Source organism: Actinia tenebrosa, unplaced genomic scaffold (genome assembly GCF_029948245.1).
Source record: "Actinia tenebrosa isolate PJP-AT-01 unplaced genomic scaffold, QUT_ActTen_1.0 PGA_scaffold3__52_contigs__length_22856419, whole genome shotgun sequence".
Classification (NCBI taxonomy): Eukaryota; Metazoa; Cnidaria; class Anthozoa; order Actiniaria; family Actiniidae; genus Actinia; species Actinia tenebrosa.
This window is the reverse complement of record NW_028292580.1, coordinates 19805211-19819114: the sequence shown is the minus strand read 5'-3', so window position 1 is coordinate 19819114 and position 13904 is coordinate 19805211. Positions and strand designations below refer to the sequence as shown.

At 37.4% G+C, this 13904-nt stretch overlaps 1 protein-coding gene across 1 annotated transcript; it reads left to right on the top strand.

The window, feature by feature from the left end:
- The first annotated feature begins 345 nt into the window (after window positions 1–345).
- Window positions 346–12551, top strand: LOC116307068 (uncharacterized). Its single transcript, XM_031717210.2, has 15 exons — window positions 346–565; window positions 803–866; window positions 949–1006; window positions 1682–1704; window positions 2076–2202; window positions 2722–2903; window positions 4478–4628; window positions 5444–5539; window positions 7670–7872; window positions 8250–8345; window positions 9457–9548; window positions 10160–10271; window positions 10385–10424; window positions 10667–10782; window positions 11612–12551. The coding sequence occupies exons 1-15, from the start codon at window positions 543–545 to the stop codon at window positions 11885–11887; spliced, it is 1659 nt and encodes a 552-aa protein (XP_031573070.2). The 5' UTR covers window positions 346–542; the 3' UTR covers window positions 11888–12551.
- Window positions 12552–13904: the final 1353 nt, after the last annotated feature.

Genomic DNA, 13904 nt, shown 5'->3' with positions numbered 1-13904 from the left:
CGCTTGAATTCGAATTAAAAGCGCTTTAAACGTTATGGGAGTTCGGTATCTCATTTCATTTAGCGGCTCAGATGGGTGAAAAAGAGCGACCACCTAGTATGGAGAGCTGGGTTTGCTAGATAGCTATGCTATTTTTCTCTCTCTCTGATATTAGACGTACATATATAGCTCAAAGCTTTAACTTTCAGCTTTTTTAGCTTTTTACTTTACATTTTTCTCCTTTTTTTCTTCTCTTTTTACATTCTCTTTCGATGCACTCGTCGAGGATCATGGGAAATTCAACTACTCTCCCCAGTTTCACTCCTTATCATTGAACGCCTGGCTAATCTTATCAACTGTTGAGAAGTTTGTGTTGTCGATGCAGAAAGCAATGAAAAAATTCCTTTATTTTCGAGCTAAACATGTGAAAAAAAGTTTTCGCTTATAATAGGGGCTTTGATATGCTAACTAAAGTGAAATGGGCTTTTTAAAAGTGAATTTTGGCCCTTTTCTTTGGTTATTCTTGCAATTTTAGTTTCGATGCTCTTGTGCTTGTTTTCACCATGGAAATCGTCAGTGAAGGAAGGTAGGTTTGACTGCTTAGAAACAGTTACTTCCTTAGAAATACACATACTGAACTAGTACATATGCTTGATTTTTGGTCATAATATTAATCTTGAATTAGAGTCAAAATCGAGATCGGAGATCTCAGATTGTCACTGACAGTAGATTAAAAAAGGTTTCCACAGCCACTTACACGTACTGTACAAACTGGCATATTTGAATCTTTACACGTAGCTAATGTTAAGGCCATTTTTCATAGTTTGGAATCAATCAGTCGTCCATCAAGTACAGCAAGTGAAAAAGGAAGGCGATCAAGCCGAAAAGTAGGGGATATCGATATTAAATCTACTTCCTATATGTAATAGTGTTTACATGTCTCAGCATTTAAATTTTCTTTATACATAGGTGCCTTGTGCACAGAGGCTGCAGCCTTCTAGTTCTCTAGAGATCCTGCCCCCTGAAGGTAAAAAGAGCTTAATAGTTTAACTTTAAGTACACTAATGGTGAAATAAACATTTATTTTAGGAATTATATCATATGGTCATACTGTATTTACATAGAGTAAAGTATCAGATGCATGTGCAGTATATTATATTATTTTATCCTAGGACATGCCATATACTTTATCATGCGTTGGAGACGGCTTTGAAGGAGAGCAAGATGGAGGAAGATTTCCTGTGACTTTTTGGCAATGTTTTTTTCTAAGAAATAATTAAGTGCTTCGGGATTTTACAATAAGCTAGCAGCTTTAAAGTTTGCTGTTTTTCTAAAAATAATTTAGTGCTCTGGGCTTTTACAATAACTAGCCAGTGGCTTTAAAGTTAACTGCCAACTCCTTTTTCGTTTCTATCAAAGATCTTCTGTTCCTTGTATCAGATCACAGCCAACTACTTCAGACTTATGACCACCTACTCCAAAACATTCTCCTTCATAGCAAATGAATGTTTTCAAGAGAAGCATCCGCCAGTAATACTTAATCTGTTTATAAATGTCACTTTTTGTCCTGCCCCTCCCCTACTATGATTGTTTCACAAAATTAAGCCACTACCAATCTGGCTTATTACCATTGTTACAAAAAGCAAAGAACTGGGCCACTTATTATTCAAAAGTTGACTTTCTTTCTATTATTTTTATTTAGAAATAATTGGAATTCCAAGTGAGGTAAATTAAATTGATATTACTTTGTCTTGTTCAATATATGTATTTCCAGAAAATATGCAAACTCCTCTTGATATCTTACCAGTTATATCTTATCTGTGTAGCTTTAATTAGCTTTAAATACCCGTAAAAAGAGCACTGACAGTAAGACGGGGTATGGAGGGTGCACCTTCGACCGCATTAAACATGAGCCCTTGGCTCGGGAGATTTGGGCAACTACTCCCTGCATTATTGAAGTAAAATAAATTACCTTTACCTTTTTACCTTTTTTTGATAGGTTCTGCTAGGGTGAAGGGGGTCAATATATCTTCTTGAATACTTCTGTACATGTACCTCCTACTGTAGAATATAATTAATTTTTATCACTATCTTAGCTCTTCTTTGCTCTGGAGAAAGATGTCGAAGTTGAGGAATTTGATGATGAAGAAGTTGAAAGTGACAGTAACCGTGGCAGTGAATCTTCCACGGACGAGGAAGTTGAAGAGTGCCGTGATGGTTCAGGTATGAAGTCAACTTGACATTTGTTATTTCTTATAAATTTTTATGATTATATGCATGTATATTATAATATTATCTTTTAAAAGTTTTAAAGTTTGAGGTAGAAAATGCAAACTCCAATGCCTACTGAATAAGGCTTCCATATATACATTAAATTGTACTGTGTACACAGGATCTGCTCACCTCTCGCTAGTAAGACCCTGGATATATTTGGAAACTTGATCTTGATGCTTGTGGGTGCCTAACAATAAATTTTAAAATAAGAGGACAAGAAATATGCATACTCCAATGCTTTTTGCATAATGCTTCCATAAGCTTTATACAATAAGTATATATGTACACAGCGGCTGGCTCACCCCTCACCAGTGAGACCCAGCATGCATTCCCCAGCTTACCATTTGTTCCATCCAATATTTTGGAAGCACCTGTAGAGTCAAGTGAGTCCCCCTAGGAGGACACATCAATTCAATGTGAAAATTAATTAGAAATTTGGTTACATAAAACATGTTGCTTTTATGACAGGTAATCAAATCGAAGCATTAGAGAGAGATGACGAATTGTCCCCAGATACAAGCAGAACAGAGAACACCAGCCAAAAAGAAGAAATTTCTGCACTCACAGAAGGAGAGGATATTGATCCTCAAATCAAAGAGGGAATGGAAAAGATAAAGAAACTTGATAAAATACTTTCTGATAAAATGAAGGTAAACTCGGGAACTTGTTGGCATTGATCAGATATTTCATTTGAAGGGAAATACTAAAAAGAGCTTTTAATTTTCTTGGGGCTTTAAGCTACAGGACGGCAATGACAACAACAAAGACAGCAAGCAGAAAAAAAAACATCTAATAGATTTCCACTGGAGTGTATGAAACGCTCTGCATCATTGCTGTCGTACAATGTGCAGAAAGTACAGAAATGTCCTTATTTTATGTTGTAAAGAGAATGGCAATGACAAAAAGGTCATCTTTGTTTGTTTTCATTTGAAGTCAAGTGCTACCAAAACGTGCTTTACTTCAGTCTAAAAGTACATTGCCTATTGAGTAAAATGATATACAAACATGAAATGTCATGATTACAATACACCTTTTTGGTGCTAGCCCTCACGTGGTATAAATTGTGTTGGATTTGTGTTACGGTCACCAAGGAGTTCGGACATCGTTCTCGGATTTCCTTACAAATGTACTGACTTAAATGAACTATTTACTTGGTTTGTTTAGTTAGTTCTCTAAATACAAGTAAAATATAATTTTTCTAACTTGATCGAAGCTTTTCTTATTGCTGTTAAGAGAGCTAACCAAAGAAATTTATCTAAATTTTCTCTTTAAACTCAGTGAATTTGTATGGGAAATCAAGAACGATGTCCGAACTTTTTGGTGACCGTAACACAATCCAACAAAGTGTTTACAAAGTGACGGCTATCACCGAAAAGGTGAATTGACTGATGTTTTCACCTGCAATGTTGTACTATAGCTTAAACTCCCTAATAATAATGATGAACCATAAGAGATGATGATAGACGTGGCAACCAAAGTCTAATGACTTTGTGACAAAGGGTGATTTCATGAAATGTGTAGTTCCAAAAATTATCCATATCCCCCTCACAGAGGAATTTTTTTAAGACATGCCCCTACCCCAAGGAAATTCCAATTTTCTTCCATACAAACTCTGTAATTTTTGTTCTTCCTCTGACCCCCCTACTTTTCAGAAATTCCAAACTCCTCTGTGGGGTGGGTATGGGTGACTTCTGGAACTACACAATCTGATTCAATGACAGTTTTTATTTTTTTCCGCAAAATATGAAATGGCCATTTTTGTCATTTTGTGAAACATGATTTAACCATTTTATTGTTCTTGAAAAGTGAAATGGCTGCTTTTATTATTCTTTAAAACATGATTTGGCTGTGTTTTTTTTGTTGTGAAGCGTGAATCCTACTCCCCCTTTTCCAACCTAATAATAATAATTAATAGAATAGACCTAATTCATTGTGGTACAATGTTTTCCCATTACAAGCCACATGTCATTCCCTGAGCATAAAATTCTTCGTTTGAGTTGTATCCATATGCATGTGTCTTCTCATTCACAACCATTAAACAAAGAAATGATACTCTAGGGAATGATGTGGTCTATTAGTAATGGAAAAACATTGCATCACCACACATAGGGTCTAATATACGTTGTTCATATTTATAAATCCTTGGCCACAAGATGTTTATCAATGTATTTTTTTGTTGGAATTTTTTGTTGGAATTTTTTGTTGGAATATATTTACACATCAGAAAGAAAAAGAGGTTAAAAACCAAAGGCATCAAATGGAAAAAGTGTGGAAAGAACAGCTACAACAAATGGCAAAAGCACAGGGTGATGGTAGTCGTGGCATAGTTGGAGCTACCTTACTTGCTTTAGAGCTTGGGAATGAAGACGTTCTAGGTAAATAAAACTACATGTACTGCAAACTTTATAAAGTCAATAGCTGTTATGAATCTTGCACTCTGATTGGATGGGAGCACATGCTTCTCGAGAGCACACAGCACTTGTTTTCCATTTTGTCATTTGTATCCAAAAATAAATGTTGAATTCTAATATTTGTATTTTATAAAAGCCGGCTTGCTGTGTTGTGTTGTGTTGTGTTGTGTTGTGTTGTGTTGTGTTGTGTTGTGTTGTGTTGCGTTGCGTTGCGTTGTGTTGTGTTGTGTTGCGTTGCGTTGTGTTGTGTTGTGTTATGTTGTGTTGTGTTGTGTTGTGTTGTGTTGTGTTGTGTTGTGTTGTGTTGTGTTGTGTTGTGTTGTTGAGAAGAGTCGTGCTTCTCCTAACACTTCTCTTGTGCTCTACAAATCCCTGTGCTTTATAACCAACTACTCACAACACATGCACACGTTTTCTATTTCTTCAATAAAGTATTAGGTGTGTCAATACAGCTAGTCCATGCATGCTAGTCCAGCCAAAGATTTATTTACATAGGTACAAAAAAGCTAACAAATAGATGAATAAATAAAAGATTACACTGTCTCTGATACTACCCTCAAGTAACGCATGGTTTGTCTGGGTCAACATCTTTATCGGAGCTATAAAGGCTTTGCAACATTTTGTAAAATAATGCTAGAGTGCAAATCATATATCCTTGAAATAGTACGAAAACACATTTATTTTTATTTTGTTTTCAATTATTTTATTGATGCTACTATTTCGCGGAGGTATGGTTTGCTCTCATTTCAATTGAGAATATGAATTTGTATTGATTTTAGGGTCCAGTCGTGACGATCCTATCACTCCTGTGTTTGCTACACAGCCACTTGGAACTGAGGAAAGCTATACTCGAAGTCAAAGCTCTTCAGCTTCAGGTATGTGTATCTATATTGATGGTTTTCAACCATTCCCAAGGGAATTAAATGACAAAAGACACGGCGGCCATGTTGGAGGATATAACAAAAGAATTCATTGACAATTCTTTTGTTAAGTTCCTCCAACATGGCCGCCGTGAAAACATCAGTTGGTACCAACTGAACGTCTTGATGTCCTAGAGAACTCCGCATGAACTAATGATTAGTATTCGACGGATAAAAACAGAAGGAACATCAGAAAAACGCTATTGGAAAATTATTTTTGGAAAATGATAGCTTATTGTGTATTTTCTCGCAAAACGTAAAAACCTAAAAATCAATCTTTCATAGCAATTTTGGCGTACCCTGATTTACATTCGTCGCAATATTTTCATCTAGTTCTTAACTTTTTCTCTTTAAATTGTGTCCTTTTCTCTGACAGTAATTTGTAGAAAGTTAGCCCGTACTTGACACCATCGTCACCATCATCCGTTTTCGACTTTTCTACCTCTCTTTCTTTCACAGGCTTTTCCTTCTTGTTTGTCGCTTTGTCGTCTGCAAAAGTTGACGTCGTCACAATATCTTCGTGTTTTCTTTTTTATCATGTTTTTTTACTTTTTTTTTATGGACTGTAGTAAAAAGTTTGAAAATTTTGCCTTCATCATTCTTGTCAGTTCTATTTTACTGTTTTTCTGTTTTCGCTTCGTCCTTTAATTCTTCGGGCGTCGGCGATGCGGTCTGCCACGGCCCTGCGTCTTCGGTAGTGGGCAATGTGATGTTATACTCGAGGAGTATTTCGTGGTCTCTTAGTTCTCCTAGCCACTCCGCTTTCTTTCTTCTTCACCTTCTCGGTTTTATCCTTTTTAGAATAACAGTGAGTGTGTGTGATTTGCACTAGTTCTCCTGCCTCGTCTAAACCTGGAAGTCGCCGGCCAAGTCCCATGGAAAACTCAGTGTGAAACTCCACAGCCTTAGGACTTGGACACCAAAAGTTGTCAAATGCATAATCAAGATGTTCCTGTTGAGTTTTGCATGTGACTGACTTGAAAGACTGGAATAGTCTAGTTACACTCGTGCCTCCCATGCAGTTCATTGTGTTATTTGTTTCTTGTGCGTCTTGAGTCGTATTACTTATGTTTCTGCGTGGGAGTTTAGTCGGAAAGGAATACAAATCCGGGATGTATATCGATGAAAGTGAAAACTGAAGCTATTCTAGAAATTTTTTGCTGACGTCGCACCACGTAAAAGTGAGCTTTTTTAAACACATTTTAACAACATGACGTCATTTGACATTTATAAGCTATCTCGTATACGTGAACCTTTTGAAATTATGTAATCAATTGGAGAGTTGCTTAGCAACAGGACGTTATTTGCCTTTGCATGTTTTGGGTGCTGCTTAGCAACATGTCATCATTTGACATTTTGTATGTTATTTTGTACTCTTGAACCTTTGGAAGTTATGTCATATTCGAAGGTTGCTTAGCAACGTGTTGTCATTTGTCTTCGTGTGTTTCGAAGGTTACTTAGCAATTGACGTTTATGTGCTTTCTCTAACACGTGGACCTTTGGAATTTGTAGTTTTCAAAGGTTGCTTAGCAGCTAGTAACGTCTTTGAAGGTTGCTTAGCAACTTAGTGTCATAGTGAAATTCGCATTTTTAATAATTACACGTGATCTATTTCGAACTTTTAGAAACCGTGTCGTTGCTAAGGCGGGGCTTAGAACTTTGGAATTGGAATTTATATTTGTTTCTGAACAAATTTTACACTTATGCATTTGCCATGCAGTAGAGCAGTTTTCGTATGACCGTGAAAAGCAATCTCGTATGCAGAGCTTACTTCCTTCTCGTACTTCCTCTTTCTTCGCCGCAAGCCAGAAGAAACGCAGGCTCTAGTTACAAGATTGCGTGAAAAGCTGGTGGCACCACATACCAGACCAATTATACGGCATGTACCCGGAACACGGCACGAACACGGCGCGGACACGGTCATGCCAATGTCATGGAACTGCAGACCAATCATGTTGCGCGAGAAAAAAATCCACCAATCAAAATTCTAGAAAACAACACGATCACGATCGCGGCAAAGCACGCATACGGCACCGACAGTCATACGAAAGCTTCCCTACTGACTAGATTTATGTACGAATGCAGGGAGTACTACTCGTGGGTCATCTCGGTCCTCTACACGTGATGATGGATCGAAAAAGAAAAAGAAATCCGGAAAGAAACATGGCGATGGAAGAAGAAACAGCGCCCAGAATGACGAAGAGAAAACAGACTCAAACAAAAAAGCTCGCAGGACTAAAGATAAACACAAAGACTCGATACACGATTTCATTCAGCGAAACAAAAAGGTAACAAAACGTAATAGAGCCCTTACATTTATAGACACTCAATTTGAAGCGGACAAAAAAAGGAATTTCCATCTCTTGATGATTGGAAACCTATTGTTATGTAGTCCTCCAAATTGAGTTGCATTCCGACGTGCTGAAAGGGGTCTATAATTATAATAATAATAATAATAATAATAATAATAATAATAATAATAATAATAATAATAATAATAATAACTTTATTTATTTATATAGCCCTATTTCCATAAAAAGCCCAATAGTGCTTAACAATTATGAAAAATAAATGAATAAAAATTTGCGATTATGTATCTATAGACATAGAGTATCTTCCTCCACCAAATTCTTGAACGAATAATCTAAATGTTTTTATAATTTAGCTCGCTGCTGATGCTGCAAACATAATCCCTATGACAGACGACGAAAAGAAAAGACTGGACGATCTTCTTTCCTCAGATATCAATGAAATGATGGAAGTAAGTGCTCGTGATGAATAGCTACATGATGATAATAATGATGGTGATAATAATGATAATGACGACGATGATAATGAGATTGGTTATGATGAAGATGAATATGGATAATCAATAGGGTTGTGATGACGGTACATGATGATGATGATGATAATATGGTGACAATAATGATGATGATAATGACGATGATGATGATGATCAGAATAGCAAGGCTGTTCAGTGCTTATGACAATGGTGATGATCATGATGGTTATGATGATAATACAGTAATGATGATAATGACGTTGATGGTGAGGAGGAGGAGGAGGAGGAGGAGGATGAGATGAGGAGGAGGATAAGGAGGAGAAAGAGGAGTAGGATGGCAAAGCTGATGCTCATAGTAATGGTGATGACATAATCCTATAGTGACATTTCTGCTCCCGATGATGATATTGGCCGCTTATGATACCGGCAAAATGACGACTACCGCTACTGATAACGGTGTCAGGGTAGTGGGGATGTCTGTTGACATTGCTGTTGGTGATGATGATGATGATGATGATGATGATGATGGTGATGATGATGATGAGGGTAGATACTGGTGATAGCAAGGACTACTGGTGATGATGATATCTCTGTTGCTGATAATGATGTCTGCTGATAATGATTGTAATGATGATAGTGACGGCGATACCAATAGGCCATTTGCAACAAACAGTCATGTGCTGATATATCACTTCAATAACGAATCAGTTCACGTCCCTTGGGAAAGGCTCTGCTGGAAGGCAAACAAACTTCAAAATGCTTGCGTATCTTAAAATTGAAAGCATCTTCTTAGGGAAAAAGAAGTATTTTGGAAGAGGTTTTGGATATGACATTAGTAATCCAGCAAAAGTTTTTTAAATAAAGGAGGCCCGAATTTTTTTGCCATCCAGTAATAGTCTACTCTCCCCCACAGCCACTTTCAGTGTTGCGTGACGACACTGAAAGCGGCTGTGGGGGAGACTAGTAACAGTCATGTAATTATTTGTTGCAAATGGGCTACTGGCATCGGTAAAGTTAATCACAGATGATAATAAAGTATCCTTACGCGAAAAACATTCTTCCGTATTAATGAATATTTCCTGCTTGCTAGAATCCTTACGATGATGACAGTCTTCGGTTAACCAGTGGCATTGGTTTTAGACCGGACGAGGAATCTGCACGAGTTCTGGCTGACATTGACGAGTGAGTAGCTTCTTTCCAAGGTTAAAATGGTTACATTGTTGTAACAGATAAGTGCGGTGTGAGAGTGCGACAGATTGAATAGACCCCTTGCATGTGACATCAAAGTAGCTCAATAGCGCAGCGCAGTCGTGACGTCATAAAAACGAAGACAAAGGCGAAATTCGGACAAACAAACTTACAAGTTTACTTTCAGCAGATAATTTTCACAGCCGATCGCAGTTGATCTTAGTTTACATGGGTTATTATTGTAACTTTAAGTTAAGATAATAAAATCGGTTCGTAGCGGTTAAACAGAATGCAATTTTTTTCCGAATCTTTAAGCTATTTTTAGAATCAGTGCGCTGCTCCATTTGGAGAACAAAATAAGAGAATTTCAATCTACTAGGAATTGGAAACCTATTGTTTTGTCCTCCAAATTGTGCTGCATTCCGTCTTGCTGCAAGGGGTCTATTAGAAATTAACTCTCTGACATCGTTCGCGTGAAAATTGGAATATTGATGCCCATGCAAGGAACAAGGGTCTATTAGTAAAGAGCAATATATTTGGAAATTATTTATTTCATGTGCTGTATCGTTAACAAATTGTTTGGTTCCTTTTGTTGTGCTTACCAGGAAGTTAAAAGCCTTAGTACCGCCCAATGAGCTGGAAATGTTGTCGTCGCATGCACTCACAGATACGCCGCTGACCCAAAGATCCGAAGCACTCTCAGATTCAAGTTCTCAAGTAAGAACCTCTAAGATCACTTCACCCTTCAGTAATGTTATACTATCCCTCCTTGTTTGACATGTCTCTAATTTTGAGCATTGCTTTCATTTTGAATTTTTTCGCCTTTTCAGGCCACTTCAAGACACGTGCTAGAGAACCTAGATGATATTGGTAAATTTATTTTATGTATTGTATTATCATTCCCCCCTCCCCCTCCCCTCCCCCCTCCCCTCCCCTCCCCCCGCCTACCCTAAGCTGAAAGTCAGCATTTTTACCTTTGCACGGTACGACCTCACTAGATGAGCAACCAACAGGGAGTAAAAGCTTATAATATAATAACCCAAAATCTCAAGAATAAAGCTTGGATAGGAGATAGTAGGTTCTGATATTGACTACTATCAATCTTTTGACAGATATTGGTGAAAGAGTCCTTCGCGAAGGAAAAGAGGCTCGAGACATGCACCAGAGGATAGTGGACATCGAAATGGAACTCAAGAAGCTGAAAGAAATATCTGAAAATGAAACTGAGGTAGGATATCCTTTAGCTGTAAAACAAATCGCTTGGCATCCTTGTCTGCGCAAAGGGAGGGTTGGAGTAGTTTCATTCGCAGCCGTTAGGGACTTTAAGATTTGCAAAATCTATGACGGCGACGTCAACCTGGAAGTGACAATAATTTCTTTTTGGCGTTCTGTTCATTGGAGATTTCATTCAAAACATTGTCAGTAAAGTCAACTCATCCACAGGTAAGACAGATTTTAAAGACGCGAAACCCTAAAGTGAAGTAATTTACTCTTCCGGTTGACGTCGCCGTCGCAGATTTTGCAAATCTTAAAGTCCCTAATATCGGTACCGAGAGTGGGGAAGGGCCTGAGAGAATCTGGGACCCACAATGATGACCCCTGCGAAGGAGACGACTCTTCCCTTTTGAATGGTTTGAGATACGGGGAGAAAGAAACTGCCTACCAATTTGAGGCGAGGCTTCATGGTACACCCAAATGTATTCCAGAACGTTGCTTGCGATGACACATCATAAGAAGCACCTTAATTTTGAATTCCCAAAAAATGACTTGCGTTTGTTTGGGTATTGATTCCATGTAAAAAATTAATTCATATTCATATTTTATGTTGACAGTCTTGTTCCCAAGCCAAACGTTTATGTGACTTACACATGCATATGCTAATTGAAGTGATGAGATTAAGGAAACTTTTTTGTTTAGAACCAATGTACTGGTGAAAACTACACCTTTATCTGTCCAAGTACAAATGAACTGTGCATGATAATGAGTTATTTTTTAGATGACTTTGAGGCCTCTTCTATTCATTATAAATGCTAATGCCGTATTTCCTGAAATTTCAGAACACTATATCTCGAGCCCTGTTGGACAAACTCCTCGGAGAAAATTCGCGCACCACATCACGAAGCACCACAGTAGCTGAGTCAGTTTTATCGTCTCTCGCAACGCCATGCCATTTAGCTATCGGTCAGGGCGACCAGACACCCAGTGATGAGAGGGACAAAGAGGCCTCACCCACTACCCCTGGTACTATATCAGCCTTGAGTGACGTCACCCTTACGAGTACAGATGTTGATACGCCGCGTACTTTAACGAGCGCAAGTTCTATGGGAACGTAATTTATCAGTTAGTAGGATCTTAAGGTGCGATTAAGCGGAGAAATATTTTCTGCAACTTGTCTCACAACGGCGCTGCGACACAAGCGCAAGCGCAAGTTCTATGGGAACGTAATTTATCAGTTAGTAGGATCTTAAGGTGTGATTAAGCGGAAAAAATATTTTCTGCAACTTGTCTCACAACGGCGCTGCGACACAATTTGCATGGAGCATTGTAGCGTGTAACTTTCTGCGCAATTTGAAAAAATGTCGTAAGACGAATTGTAGTAATTGCTGCAAAAAGAAGAACTCATTTCTACTTTTGGCAACGATTGCGTCTCCGTCGTACCGTGTAAACACTCTTGCAGCTTGTATCGCAACGCTATTGCGAGACAAGTTGCAGGGAGCTCTGTGTAATCGCGCCTTTAGTACAGATTTCTTAGGACGGTGAATAACTCGGATACAAACGGCGTGCCGTGCCGTGTCCTTTCTTAGCTTCATACTTGAGTGAACATTGGTTACATGGGCTGTAATTGGCTCAGCGCATGACTCAATACTCCGTGGTGTGACCTGGTCATGTTTTTAACTTATTTTAAACCCATCTATAATGTATATATTGTGTAAAATGACAGATGGGTTATTTAAAACCAGAGTTGTATACTAGTGTGAATAAATGATTCATCAAATCTGGACCCCATTATTTCAGCTCTTTATGATAAAGGTTTTCAGTTTCGAACCGAAACGTTCCAAAGTTTTAAAACATTTTAGAGTCAAAGACAACCCTTTTTTAGTTTCTTTTTATGCCTGACAGCAATTATAACTAACCCTCAGTCAACAAGGAAACAGTTTTCATCAAAAGGTTTGAACTTCCACAAAAGTTCAAATTTTCATTGTTGACCCCCCCCCCCCCCCCCAAGGCAAATAAAAATAATGAAAAACGTACCTTCTTTTATCAAACTTTTTCAATTAATAATAATAATAAATAATCTTTATTGAGGTTATCGCTGTCACCATAAGGTGATTTACAAGAGAGACCTCTAAAATAAATATATAACAAAAAAGAAAAATGAAGACTAAAATATAAATATATAAAAAATAACAAAAATGTAAATTTACAAATAATGACAATGTTAGAATGCAGACACTAAATGTGTGCAACACAGAAGCTAGGCATATTACCACTGAACTTTACAGTGCTCAGTAGCAATAGAGCAGAGTGTTGCACACATTCAGTGTCCGCATATCAAATAGTCAAATATTAAAAATAGATATTATATATGAGATATGAATAGGATTAATTAAAAATTATTAGTGTCGATATTAAAAACTATTTAAATTTCTTAAAGCTCTTTTAAAACTAGCTAATGATGGGCTTTGTCTAATTGATAAGTCTAATTCATTCCAGTCGTTTGAGGCAAAATTTGTCGATGTCCAGTGACCCCAGTTTCTAGTAGAAGCACTCTTACGGATATTGTTCTTAGATCTAGTGTTATAATTGTGTATGTCTTTATTAAATACTAAGTTAAAACGATGTGAAAATAAATCATTTAAACATTTATAAAGAAAAGTTGCCCTATGCTCGGCCCTACGTTTTGCAAGAGTTTTCCATTTCAGTTTATTCAGGGCCTCATTAGAAGATGATCTCATAGGTAAGTCTAGAATTATTTTTGCAGCTTTGTTGTGTAAAGTTTGAAGCTGCAACATTAGAGTGGAATTGCCCCTATCACCCCATACAATGTCTGCGTAATCAAATAATGGTAATACATAGCTGTTAAAATACAGCAATCTAGCATCTAAAGGTAGACAATAACGAATACGTTTAAGTAGACCTAGCTTCTTATTTATCTTGGAGAACATTTGATCAACATGATCTTGCCAATTTAAGCGACTGTTGATAACAATACCTAAATACTTAAATGAAGTAACTTCATCAAGGTCTGTATTATCAATATTAAATGTAATAGAGTCTATCTTAATCAGTCGTTGACTGCTACCAATGATCATAAACTTAGATTTACTTGTACTAAGTGTCAAGTGATTT

Excerpts from the sequence above, each read along its gene's own strand:
- LOC116307068 (XM_031717210.2), top strand. The coding sequence starts at position 543 with ATGGAAATCGTCAGTGAAGGAAG. Across the intron at positions 566-802 it reads GAAATCGTCAGTGAAGGAAG|TTTGGAATCAATCAGTCGTC; the intron begins GTAGGTTTGACT and ends CATTTTTCATAG. Across the intron at positions 5,540-7,669 it reads TCAAAGCTCTTCAGCTTCAG|GGAGTACTACTCGTGGGTCA; the intron begins GTATGTGTATCT and ends GTACGAATGCAG.